The sequence below is a fragment of the Bombus vosnesenskii genome, unplaced genomic scaffold (assembly GCF_011952255.1).
Source record: "Bombus vosnesenskii isolate JDL3184/JDL3185 unplaced genomic scaffold, Bvos_JDL3184-5_v1.1 scf7180000013264, whole genome shotgun sequence".
NCBI classification, from domain to species: Eukaryota; Metazoa; Arthropoda; class Insecta; order Hymenoptera; family Apidae; genus Bombus; species Bombus vosnesenskii.
In genome coordinates, this window is record NW_022882924.1 from 8,049,707 (window position 1) to 8,063,748 (window position 14,042).

Genomic DNA, 14,042 nt, shown 5'->3' on the forward strand with positions numbered 1-14,042 from the left:
AAAATTACTTTCCTTAAAAACTCATGCTTCACATCTATCACTTCACTTATGAGTTTCGCCTGCATTTCACTTTTAAAATAACTGTATAAACACAGTAGTTGCTAATACTTATATATGTATTGTTAATGTATACAATTCTTGTTTTATATTTGTTTTTAAAAAAACATAATGGATGTAGTATTGGCGAAATGCTACGTTTCTATAAATACCGGAATCTTTTATTGAAAAATCAAATAAATTACCAGTAGCTCGTTTTCTTTTATCAATGGGCTTCGCAAACCACTTCAAAGCAGTAGTCGATATTCTTCCAGACATGGAAATAGGGCTGTCAATCGCCGAAAGTTCAAACATCTGTAGACTCCAGGAGAAGTGAATATTTCCAGAACATAATGTGAAGTGTTTGCATAGCAGACGGCACTAAGCGAACACGCTTCCTTCGAAGTCACTGTTGCTAATTCTCAATTAATTGGCGATCAGTCAGATGCAACTGATTGGTTGATATCGCAAACCTTGAACGAGATTAACGCTCAAGATGGAGATAAATTAAAGATGCGAAGTAGTAGTATGTTTAGTTTAATTATTTGCATTCTTTAGTATGCACAAAGAGAATCAGTAGCAAGTTAAGATGCAGAATAATGTTATGTTTAATTAGTTTAGTTGCAGTTTTGAGTAACAGGAAGAGTATGACGCTCTAATGAAGACTTGTAGAACTACCTCAAGAAGCCTCGCCTAATCTTATATACTAACTTTCTGTTCCCGGGTTTTCCTTCTTACCTGGTTTTTATGGTATGGGTATCTATTATTGCAAATCTTGCATTTCTGTACTCTCGTGGGTGCGTATCCTCAGGTATTGCTGATTGTTGCTCAGATGTTTACTTTTGACCCATCGGGCACTTAAATTGTTTATTAGCCTCTTAATGAGGTCCGCATCGTAAAATTTCCAACTTGGCAGGTAGAAAGTTCGGACTTTCTCAAAAGATGACAAATGTGCTGTCCGAGTCATAGCCGGACGGTCACTTCAAATCCCGAACAGTTACAACGCGTCTCTTAGGTCGACACTTTCGTATACAAACGCGTCGAACACCAGTCAAACTTAACAGCTTCCGTCTGTATAGATATGAAGGATGTAGCATTTATTAAAGCATACAAATAACACCCAAACGTTAAAAATGTCTATCGATATCATCTTTCGATCGCTTTCAAATTTTCAACCATTTTCCTTAACATCATTTTACACCAACTGATTTTCTTTTCGATTTCATGTAAAACGATTAATACACTAAGTACAAGTAATTTCTATCCGTATAAATATGTGTGATATATTCAATAATGTATTACGAGTTTAACTGAAGAAGAAAACTGTACTTGGTATTGAATCAATACTAGAAAGCAAACAGGGAAATCGATAAAGTACTATATACGGTACTTACATTATATTTATCGTTCAAATTGAAAATTTACGCGCAATCTTGGCCGTTTCGAAAGAATCAAAATAAGAGGCACGTATGATAATCGATTGAAAAATTTAGATTAAATTTAATATTCGTATGGAAGAAAATAATGCTTTATATAAGCACCTCTAATATGTTTCGAAATGTACCTTATCAAACATTTTCGATAATTGAAAAACTTGATCGAAGTCAGTAAACAGACTATTATTAATTAATGAATTTTATGCTATTGACGTTATCTAATATAAGACCAAGTTAACGTATAACAATGTAATACACTCATAAGATAAATTTACTAGGGTTATAATTTATTGGCTGTACCAATAACAAATGTAAGTTACTGATACATTAATTAGCAATTTATTAGAATAATAACAAGTTTCGTGATAACCAATTTACATAAAACGATTTTGCGATTAACGAATGACATTCACCGATACAATGTGATTCGAGTAACATGATTGCCATCCAAGCTTACATTCCATTTGTTGTTTTTATTTAAATCGCATGTAATCAAGTAAAATATAGAAAATAAAGATTAGTACACGGCTGATCGCATCCGGCTTTACAACAAAATTTCAATACAAAATCTAATTAGCATTTTATTCTGAAAAGACAGAAGTATATCATTTCAATATAATTCTTCTATACCTTCTCTATCTCTATTTATCGATATAATATCATATATAATAATGGTATCGATATATAAATATCATAGATACTTTGTGTTCTATTAATTTATTCATTTGTTATATACGAAGAATAACCTAGTTTATTTCTTAGTCCCATTGCTAAAAAATTTAGCTAATTAAGGTTTGCTTTGCTTGAAGTAAATTGCCTTCAGTTCAACGCAACTGGTACGAATTACTGGCAGATAAAAGTACATTTAAAAAAGCAAAATATAACGGGAGAAACTACAACACAATGAAAAAAACAATTTCTCCTCTGCCATTCCGTCCTCAGAAACTTTGATAGGCTAGACATTAATTCAATGGATTCTATCTAATTTATCTATCCGAGTTCTATTTATCTAATCGATTCTAATTACGTTTGCTGAAAAATCGCAAACAACGATGCTTCTATTACGATATTCCTCGCTAAAATCTAGAAATGCATCACTACTACGAATCCAGGAAAAAATTCAAGCGCTCGTAACAATAACGTTTCATATACGATATTCGTCAAAAAAGAGGGGAAAGAAGAAATGGGAAGTAAACGAGCGGAAGACAAGTAGAGGGGAAAAAAAGGAGGAAGCGTGAATAATTCGAAAGGACGAGAGCAGTGGTGCATGGACGCATCGAGCAACCCTTTCAGGTTGGCGGCGAGCGAGCGACTGCTGGCTCGCGTCTTAACTCGTGCGATTCCGCGGACGCTCGGGAACGCCGGCGCCTCTGGGCGTCGCGACGGCGGGCGTCCAGGGCTGGCAGGCTGGCAGGCAGGCAAAGGCAGGCGTCCCTTCGCGCTCTCCCCGCCAGACGAGTTCCGACTCTACGCTCGGCCGGACGTGACGTAACGCGAGCAGCGTGGAGAGCGTAGAGAACGTCGTCGCCGTCGTTCTAGTCGTCGTCGACGTAGCCGTCGTCGTTACCGTTCCTGTCAACCCTCTCTCTCTCTCCCTCTTACACACGCACATACATACACACACGTAGTCTCTCTCCCCCTGCGACACAAACACCTCTGTTCTCTCGTGCACGCCGAGATACCGAGCCGTTCGCAACTCGTTGACGTTTCCTCGTCGCAGATCAGTCGAGTGTCAACGACAACAGTCGGCACGACGCGCGTCGGCCTTCCCATCACGGTGTAGACGCGCCACGCACGCAGCACCGCGTGCGTTTTCACGCACGCCACTGCGTAACAACGGTGCGTCCACGCTCCAGCTGTAAAATAGACACGAACTGACGGAGTAATTTATCGCGAGCGGGGTCAAGTGCAAGTGAGACGAATATTCCATACGAACGAGTGAAAAGGAAACTTTGTGGTGTGAAAAAAGATCATCGGGAAGCGGAAGCAGTTTCGGTGGTGGTTCGATTCGGAGGATCAGAAGCGGACCGAGATCACGTGTGATTAGTTGGAAAACGACACGCTCGTTACGTTACGGTGGATCGAGAGATCTGTACTGGAAATTGCGATACAAATCGCGGGAACGTCGTAGAGAGAGAGGAGGAAATTTTCATGATTAGTTGGAGATTAAACTCGTGACGGTATCCCCGATAGAGAGAAAAAAAGTTAAACGCCGAGAAAGTTTCGAGGGAAGCAAACTCAAGAAAATCGAACAAGATCTTGAACGAAGCAGATGTCAAGAGATATCGGTAGGTCGAAGTGGGGTCGTGCGGCGATGTAAAGTAATGTCGCGAGGGAAAAGAGTTACCGCGATCTTGGCGACGTCGCGATAAATAGATCGCAGACGGTAGTATGCAGTGACTTCTTGATCTCGTCTAAACGACGTACGACAGCTTCCGACAGTCAGTTTAAAATATTACTGATCGAGTAATGCCACGTTCACGGCACATTAACGTCAGCGATTGATCCACGGTAGCTGCGATCGCTGTCACTTGTACGATCTACGCGCACATCTTGTACGCTTTCAATCATACGACTTGTCTTACCTGTCTTACCTATCCAACGGTATTGTTTTCCCGATCGAACGATATAACATCGTGGAAAATTCGCTGGGTGCCGCGGACTAGTAATCCTTCTTGGATCACGTGACGAATCGCTGAGAAGACAATAGTTCGCCACGGCGAAACCGGAACCTAGCGAAGATGCTGACCATGTCGACCTTGATGATGCCCACCACGATGACCACCATGACGAATCCTGGACCTATACCGGCACACAGCATGCCGCAGAAGATAGAACCGCCTAAGCTGACCGCAGCAGCTACGCTCACCCACACAACTACAACCGGCAACAAATCAGGTACCGCTTTATACTACAGATTTATGGCTTTGCACTATCACTCGAGCGCGACTCTAAGATAAATTTAACCGGTACATTGTGCCGCCGAGTATGCTCCGTTGCTCCTGTCAATCTGTGAACGATATACGTCGCTAAAGTTACACTCTCGCCGTTAGGACGGTCGCGCGAGGTCGGTATCCTTGTTCGGTTTGCGCTCTTTTAAACCGCTTAATGCCCATCCATCAAATTATTGTATTCGAGAGAAGGGAGCTGCGAGCCAGTTAATGTTTCGACACGGTTATCAAGCCGATAACGTCGAACCTCCACGTTCCATTCGTTTTTCGTCTAAACAGCATTCCATTCTCTCTATCGCCTATTTGGAACGAAAAAATCGACGAAAGGAAAAAGTATGTAGGCACCGTCGCGCGTTATGTGGCTATGAATGTCGACAAATTTTTCTCTTCCTACGATACTTGTTCGATGTTTAATGTATTTACATCCTCATCGACGTGTAAACAAAATAGCCGAATTAATTTTGCGGTTTACACAGCTCCTCCGGCGTCGTGTTCGCGATACGGCGCCAATTTCTGTGGACACATTGCCACGAGGCAAAAACCTGCTAAATAAGCTCAGCGTTCTCTAATCATCTTTATTTATCTCGATTTGCTGTCTCCTCTCTCCTGCTAGTTCCGGCGTAGTTCGAGGTATTGCATGAAACCAACAGCTTCAGAAATTTTTATCCCTTTTTATTTCATACATACCATTTTGATACTTTTGCCGCGAAACTACCGCAATTCTGTGTTCCAATTCCGGCGTCCATAAAAGAAGTGCTAACTTCTTGTAGGGTATGCGAGGGGCTAAGGGGGCGGAAAGTTGGGGGGAGAGAGAGAGAGAGTAGCAAGGCCGGCTGATCTGGATGTGACCCGCATAGAAATTGGAATATACGTCTCGGCTTTCTAAGATGCTCGTGAAAGTAATAACGTTGATCGCCAGGAATTAATTGCTCCCATTACGGATGTCGACTTTTCTCGATTAGTGTTCGTGACCGGCCGTTCTCGCGCGACTTCGTTCCCGACCAAGAGATCTACCAACGGCCGAGAGCAATTATCTGCCGGTAATTACCGGCTAATAAACATTTACCGTGAGCCCCGACGAAACGTTATAGCTCAATTAAAAATTTATAACTCGGCCGCCGGCTTGACAAAGCCGCGGGAAAAAAAAGGTTGGCTGTTGGCCAGTACTTTGTAGTCGCGACTCGAACGAAATTCCTGCCAGAATCTTTCTTCGTTTCAACGAAAATCCTTTACATCGTGCTTTAACGTCGCGTATCGCCTCGTCGAAACCGTACAGCGTTCCATCATCCGTAAGTGCTCTCCATTGCATGCAGAACCGCGTGTACCTTCTAATACGCACCGTCTCGTTGTTTCCACGATTCCGTTTGTATAGTTTCCACGACGAAACGTTCAACGGTACGTCGCAGAAAAATAATTTTACCAGGAATAGATATCTCTGTTTCGTCATCCACAGGTAAACCGAATCTGTCGAGTGGTTGTATCTAGACAAGGGGAACTCTTAACTGTGCGTACTTAGCACGTACCGGTTTGTACCTGGATTACAATGAAAACCGTTGTTACGGCCATGTATCCGCTGTATACACCGTTGTTCAGTTTCGGAACGTCATCAGCGTACTCTTGTCGGTACGTTCAAAAGTTCTACACAGTACTCTAGGACGGTAGAATTCAAAGAGTGCTTGAACCTTTCTCTCGTGTCTCGACTACTATACGCCTTGTTCGTAGGGTTTCTTTTTCGACCGGTATTTACTGTCGCACAGCCGCTCCAATTTTCTCGTTGTTGTTGTAAGTCGAGTACGGCAATTTCATCCATGCGATCGCGACGAGGCTCTGATTACAAATTGCGCTCGCATTGATTTTGCATCGTGAAATTTAGCTCGTTCCTCGTGTTCCTATGGTTATTCGAAGTTGCTCGTTAAACCGCACGATGCTGTTACGTAGTTTCTTTTCTACCCTCTTTCGTTATTAAAAGTAACGAAAGAAGACGGCAACTGACATTATTACGGAAAGTGATTTTTACGGGTTATCGACGCTGCGAAATAGAGGTTCGTTCAAACGGAGAGATAGTTGCATTATACGGATCGTCGATAATGCCACACGAATGAACTATTTTGATCGAAATCACGCGTCTCAGCATTCGCGGCTATTTGCCGAGCAACGTCAGAAATTTCTATGACGATATCGAAATCCAACTTTCTAAATCATATTTGATTACGTAATTTCGAAGTTGGAATACGCAAAGTTATGTCCGTGTCAATCCCCAGCTATTGATTATCGCCGTTATCTTTTATCTAGGACGCATGATAATCGTTAAAGTCGTGTTCCGTAACTAAGAATAGCCTGTATATTGTTACAACGAAGAAAACGATCGCTTACTCGCGATGATATACAATAAAAGTTTAGAGAAGATACTGAGAAAAATCGGAGACTTTATCGTGAAACGATATATTTAGACCTGGATTTGCAGTAAGAGGATATTCCCTGGCTTTCTGTAAATTTACTTTTCTATAAACGCGAGTTTGTTTACGTTTTCCAACAAAGACGTTAAACGATCGTTGTGACTCTGTAATCTTCTAAGATCTGCTTTGGCTATATTCCATACCTTATTGAAAAAAAGCTAGAAAGAAGATACACATATGGGATTCAAATTCCTATACTCTAACTTTTCTATCGATTGACTAGAAGATTGAAAAAAAATTACAGGACATTTTAACGACAGTTTTAATATTATTATTTATGGTTGTATTCAAATGCACTAACAGTAAGTATTGTGTATTGTATACTGCTTTATACATATACATAAGTCTACATACTCCTTCATACGATACGTCTAAGAAATTATTGATCTTCTACTTGTTATCGTTATTTCCATCGAATTTGTCACTAAAGTAGTCAAACATCTCTTAGAAATGATTCTTGGCAAAAATAGTTTTATATTAATCAAACGAAGCAAGCTCTTAAAATATTTTCTTGAATATAACGTAATCTTATACTAACTTACAACGTCAGAACCATGTGTTTTAAACGAAATGCGATTAAAATCTCCAAACGTATAATTAATCGAAAACCACACAGAATAATACAAGTTTGTTTTTGTTGATTTCCCGACCTTTATATCGTTTCATGGCTAATTATAACACTTGCTGTATTATTAATGCTGAAAACATAAAAGTAAAGTCGACCACCGTACAAATAAACGACATCGCTGTATCTCGATGATAGACTCGCCGAATCTGTTAGCGTCGAGAGACTTTAACGTTTATCCGAGTCAAAAACGGGGGAAAAAAAGAAAGAAAGAAAAAGAGAGAAAAAGGAATAAATCGGCGTAATGCATGGCGCGACAGCATTCAAAGGCGTGTTTATCCACGTATGTGTAATCCAGAGCGCGGAATACGTAGAGCTGCCAATAGGGCAATCCCTAGCCGCGCACACTTAGCACGTACTAACTGTAGTTACCGTTACATCGCAAGTGTACGTGTCGTGGGAGCGTAACAAGGGCGCAAGTCCCGGCATCGTGCCACTTCGCCACGTATACTACCTGCGTGGCATGCACGTTAGCTACGTAGGTAAGTGGATGCATGGAATTTATCGAAGACCACCAGACGTCACGGCATTTGGCCCCGTATCGGACTCCAACGTGAATCAATCCTGTTAATTACTTAAGGATTAGATGCTGCTGGTCATCTCGTCGTCGAGATCCATCAAAACGCGAGCTTGCCGTTCTTCTTCTTTATCGAGCCACCCATTCGTTGCTCCCCTGCCCTCCGTTACTTTTCCTTAGCTCGTTCACGTTCGCACACTTCCAGCACTTATCTTGGGGACGCACGCAACGTGCCGGATACATCGACCGTTCTGGGAGCAGGGAATTTTTGCTTTCACGAAGGTGTTAAGGTTCCACGTTTCGCGACCAAACGACTCGTTTGGGATAACGAAGACATCCCAGTGGCACGAAACTGCGCTACGCTGACGAGATGGAATGCTCAATTATTTACAACTGGTGAGAGAGCGTCGGGTGGGAGGAAGAGCGTCGCGAGGGAAGCAACGTGCTCTGATAAGAAAATTAATTCTGTTTACCGATGTTTTATAGGAATAAGGAGCGAAAGTGTAAAGGATTCGTCGCGAAATTATTCCCTTTAGATAGGTCGGAAATTTCGTTAGCGCTCTCGCGTCCACTCAAGAAGCTTCAAGTGAAGTTTGTTGAAGAAAAGGGGGAACTTTCTGTAGTGTACAATTCTTTCTATTATTTAACATAATGTCATGCAAGAATACGACGATACGCAAGAAAAGCCTTATTCTCTGTATATTAAGATCCAATATATATATATATATATATGTTTAAATATAATAACATATCGATACATATATTAGTATCACGGGAATGTATAAATATGTTTTTTCATAGCTTCGCATTTATTTTTCAAATTTGTCTCGATGATCGCAAATGCAGATATAGTATTTACATTTAGTCGAACGGATATAGATATTTTATCAGAGAGCAGCCGCCTGTAAACATGTTCAGCTGTTTACATATTGGTAACAACGAAAAGGCACCCATTAGCATTACACGAAATTCGTCCAAACACAAGCGAAGAACATCGTAATTCAGAAATTGAGTTGGACGAAAGGTTGTCAGCATTTACCAGTGTTTCGACTGTGCTCACTTCAAAACGTGTATACTGAAAAGGTTCAAATAGTGAGAGCACCGGCCTTGTCCAATTACACAATTGCTACCCGGAAATTTGCGTTACGGTAGAATGGAACTGTGAAACATTTCGTTCGCGTGAAACGCAAGTGGTATATTGTAAAGAAAGATCTTCGTTTCATAGAACATAATTGAATTCGAAACACGTAACACCTTCTGACCGAAACCACGAGCAGGATTAAATCGAAAAATATCACGATTAGCAAGGAATACCGTAATTTACCAAGTATTACTGCTCTCGAAAGAACTATTTGAAATTATTGATCCCATAAACTCTGGAAATTTATGAACGAGCCGCATTAACGATTCCAGCTAAAGTATCACTATCTATGGCTCTTAAACTCTGCAACGAGATTAACGAGCAACAAAGTTCGGACCAATCGTTCGAAGAACAGAGAGAAACTCGAGAAATTCCAGTTTCCCTTGGCCTCGCCTCGATCTATCAACGCGTATACGATAGAACGAATGCATTTGGTATCACGTTGGCGGCGGCCGCGTTGGAGAACCATGAGATAAAAAAAGAAGAAACATTGGCTGCGAGAGGTGAGAATGAACGAAAGAGGTAGCAATTTTCCAAGATAGAACAGAAGTCGACAATGGGTACGCCGATGGGAAAGAGGCCGACGACGAAAGCGGAGGCGATGGATGGCTTTAGCTTCGGTTTCCTGACGAGGTTACCGAAGTTTCGTCCGCAGATTCAATTTTAGTTGGCGCGCCAGGCCGCGCCACCACCATCCGCGCTGCTGAATGCTACATAGGTACCTTGCAGGGGTGGTAACCAGCCAGTCTTTCTATATTCACCCTTCCATCCCAGCTCTGCCACCCGGTCGTCGCCGGCCTCTTGCCAACGGGCTGCTTCGAGGCCACTTTATTCAGTTCCGCTTAAGTTTTCGCGTTTTCTGCGCCTTCCACCTGATTGCGGCTTGTTTCGACCTCTCGCTGGTAGTCTCGGTTTCAGCACGGATTTATCGACACGACTCTTCATTCTGACCGAGCTCGTTCGTTACCGCTGCTCACGGATGCGTTTGAATTTGATTATTAATTAATTACACTGTCGGCCGATATAAAGTAACGTTCAATATTGAGCGTTGATCACAGCCACTGCAGTCGCTGTTATGTCGTAACAACTGTTGGCATTGTTAATTCTATAGATAATTGCTATTATTAATTGGTAGAAATTGCGATGGTGCAGATTCGTATCGAACCCTCGAACAGGCGTTATTTTCGTTTCCGCGCAAAATATCGTACTTTCGAATTAATTGAACGTTCCGCGTTTTTTTTTTTTTTTTTTTTTTCATTTATAGTGCGACTCCGCTTTTACGTGTTTTGTTCGAACTTCGATGACCTATTTTAAATAATTTCCGGAATGTTTTTATTAATACAAAAGCGACGGAAGTTTTTCGTTTTGAACGATCTTCTTTTGTACTTTTCAATATTTCCTGTGCGAGGATTAATTCAATGGTTTATAGTATTCTGACAAAAAGGGATATGACTTCAGAATTTTGTCATAATCGTATATATTATCGAATATATTATATCCTTTTGTTATCAGAAGTATCAAAGAGCATTATATTTTTCCCTGGAAATACAAACTCTCCTATCAGTAGGGACGAGAATTATAATTATACCTAAGGTTTAACAAGTATGAAGCGTAATGAATTTAATATTTAAATACCATTACAAATATTTCATCATATTCAATTTTTGTTTCGAAAGTGACGTAATTCAAAATATCTGATTTTCAGAAAATGCATTTTTGATCGTGTTAAATATCTATGATGATCATATCTAAATAATTGAATTACCTATTATATATTGCAACGCAAGTATATATATTTAAGGCATGTGTCGCGACATGAATTATGCCAATACTAGATAATCGTTGAAAGCATTGATCAGAAACCCAGAAAAAAGTGACCTTACACGTTATCACGATAATATCTAAAAATATCGTGACTGCCTACTACTCAACTCTATAGTCACAGGTGATTGTCAATATCCGCATACCACGAAGGAAAATCTTTAGCACGACGTGTATAGCGCGCAAGGTAACAGAAGAAACAAACTCAGAATGATTCGATTTTTTTTAAGCAAAACAAAGAACGTTTTTATGTCCAATAACGAGAGAGATTGAAAAAAAGAATATTTATTTTCCATATAAAGTATATTCCATATAAAGTATTCCAAGTATAAAAGAATAGAGAATAGAATATCGAGATATTTGTTAATGAGTATAATTATAAATATACAACACTGATAATTCATTATAACAAAGAAGTAAGAAACATTCTTCTATTTTTCAAATAATATTCCGTAATATATGATAAGTATAACTACAAAGTTAATAAAAACGTTTATACAAACTCCGATTTATCCCTCGTTTTGTTTTTTAGCCAGTTTTGTGTTGTGATGCAACAATTCATATTACTACTTCCATTCGTATTCCTATGTTTACGAATTATTCATCATATTTTACTGTTACAATTTAGCTACAATTTCACTATCTCGTATATGGCACCAAATTTATACTGAATGTACGGTTAAAAAACGTTTTAGGAAATAACACACGCTGATTGCAGTTAATGCATGACAACATTCGATCCTCACAATTGAGCCGACTAACTAGACTATTCATTGATCGTAGTTAACCGATTTTTAGTTAAAAATGTTAAAGCAAAAATTATTTTATCTGGTCTACTTGCATTTCACATTTTCATGCTCCAAAAATGTATACTTATAAAATTGTTCAAATTAATTTTTTTTTACGTCAAAAAAATAATCGCAAATTTCAGTGACATTTTTAGTCAACATATGTGATACTGATAGAAGTTTTAAATCAATCTGCGTGCTTATATTTAATCTTCTGATTTACATTTCATTTCACGTTACGAAGAGAACCTTTCCCCTTTAGGAGAAGAAAACTAAATTACGTCGAATGCAAGACAGGGTTGCAAATGGGATTTATAAAAATTTAAATGAGGAAAACTGTGCAACGAAGTTTCAAAAGTCGTTATTTTTCTGGAAACATGATGTTATTTTACATACATACAAATAGGGTACATTTCACACTTAGGTATGTTTGCAATGGCCCTTAAGCGGCTAAGGGATTAGCCCGCTTATCACAACGTTGTCGACACGAACACACAGCAATTCGTTGAATGCACCTTGTGTATGTTTCTGTATTATTCTGTATTATTTAGAGGGAAAATGTCATTTTATTTGACGCAACTATTCCGATTTTGAAAAATAAAAAAATATATTTCATGTTCTTTAAAAACAGAAATCAAATCCTACTTCCATCGAGTATTGTGCAAAATCAAAAATACTTTGTTCCATAGAGTTGACACATATGCTACAGTGTGAACTATTGGAAATTAACTGCTTATGTAGGTATTAGGAATTCATCAGGGTCTACCAGCACAATTGAATATAACTGTTACCGAAACTTTACAAGTCACAATCATATAAAACGATTGACAAGTACTTAGGAAACAAAACGTTTCCACGTAAGCTTTCATACGCACGGCAAACAAGAAAGAAAGCATAGAGCAAACATTTGAAAATGTTTGCTCGTATAAAATTCTGTTATAACAATAGCAAACAAACGCATGCAAATATGAGCGAGTTTCGCAGCGAAAAAAAAATAACATGCCCAGCTAAAGTAAACAATATATGACATCGGAACGGAACGAGATTCGGCAAACCAACGAGATTCGGACGAATCGCAACAAATTTGTCGGAACTGGTGGATCGCAGTGAAAAAGTAAAACTGATTTGCAGCTAATTAACGATATAGCGGTGTTTCCGGTAGCGTCGCAAACGAATTGTAATCTCGCTGCAAAATTGATTATCCGACCAGTTCCATAGAGACGACCGAGCGTATCGTACAGGTAGAGTAGTCACTTCGGGAACAACATTTACCGAGCGGCGTAACGACTGATCCGTCTATTCCCAGTGGCAACGAAAACTCGTAAAACGGTACTTGGAAATTCGCTGCGCCAAGTTAAACTTGATGGAGACGAAGGGGTATAGCGCTAGTGGTGCTAGTGTTGCAGCTAGTGTTGTAGCTAGTGGTACTGCCGGTGTTGTTGCCTGGCCAATCGTGCAGGTTCTACGCTATAGCCGCGAAACACCCAGAGGACCGAATGACTGTCGAGAGGAGTCCGGTTAGTCGCGTTACCAGGCGAAAACCGGAACCGCTACCTGTCGTGACCGGAGAAGTGGCCCGAGAGAGGAAGGAAAACCCCATACCAGCAACGAAATGATATTGTTTTGGCTGAAAATGAGACCTTGGTCGATGCTTAGATAGCATTTCCCTAGTAAAAACCGGACGTACGAGTATCAAACGGTCACGTACACTCGTCCCCCGTTGCTCTTCGAATATATCGGCATGTTACATAGCCACACATTTACAGAGAAATAGAAGAAGAGACGGAGAGAAGATAGCGAGGGACGACAGGAGGAGGATTCAAGATATCGTCGCGGGGACAAAGATATTCAGTGGCGGACAGAAATATTCGACGATACCTAAGAATACTGGTTCAGTGGCAGGATATAGAGACGGGTGCACCAGTGACGCCAAGATACATCGAAGGAACGAAACATCGCGGAAGTGGACGACGCACCGAATCGAGATCCTACTCGAATATCGCTCCTATCCTTTTCTATCTGCTTTTGCGGGACGAGGTCTGGTGGATTACACGTGGAAAACCGCATGGATTTGCGTGCAGTTGGCCGGCTGCCTCGACTGCCGGAGCAAAATCTGACCCCCTTTCGGCGACGGATAAATCTAAAATTTGGCATGAGAAGACTCAGCCATGAAAGACGGTCCGTGAGAAAAAGTCTCACCGTTAGACTTGATCGACAACAGACGTGGATTGCTTTTCAGCGAAAAAATGTCTGGTGAGCGTGCGAACGAAT

General features: G+C 40.4%; 1 protein-coding gene across 8 annotated transcripts in view; it reads left to right on the forward strand.

Annotated features, from left to right (window-relative positions):
• LOC117239952 (nucleolysin TIAR) overlaps positions 1-14,042 on the forward strand; it is a 583,038-nt gene that overhangs the window by 334,714 nt on the left and 234,282 nt on the right. The window contains exon 1 of one of the 8 annotated variants that reach the window (XM_033505813.1): positions 2,898-4,370. The exons of the other annotated variants lie outside the window; for them this stretch is intronic. Within the exon in view, the coding sequence (XP_033361704.1) occupies positions 4,214-4,370 (157 nt within the window). The 5' untranslated portion in view covers positions 2,898-4,213. Of the gene's footprint in view, positions 1-2,897; positions 4,371-14,042 lie in introns of those variants that run through there. 8 annotated transcript variants of the gene reach the window in all.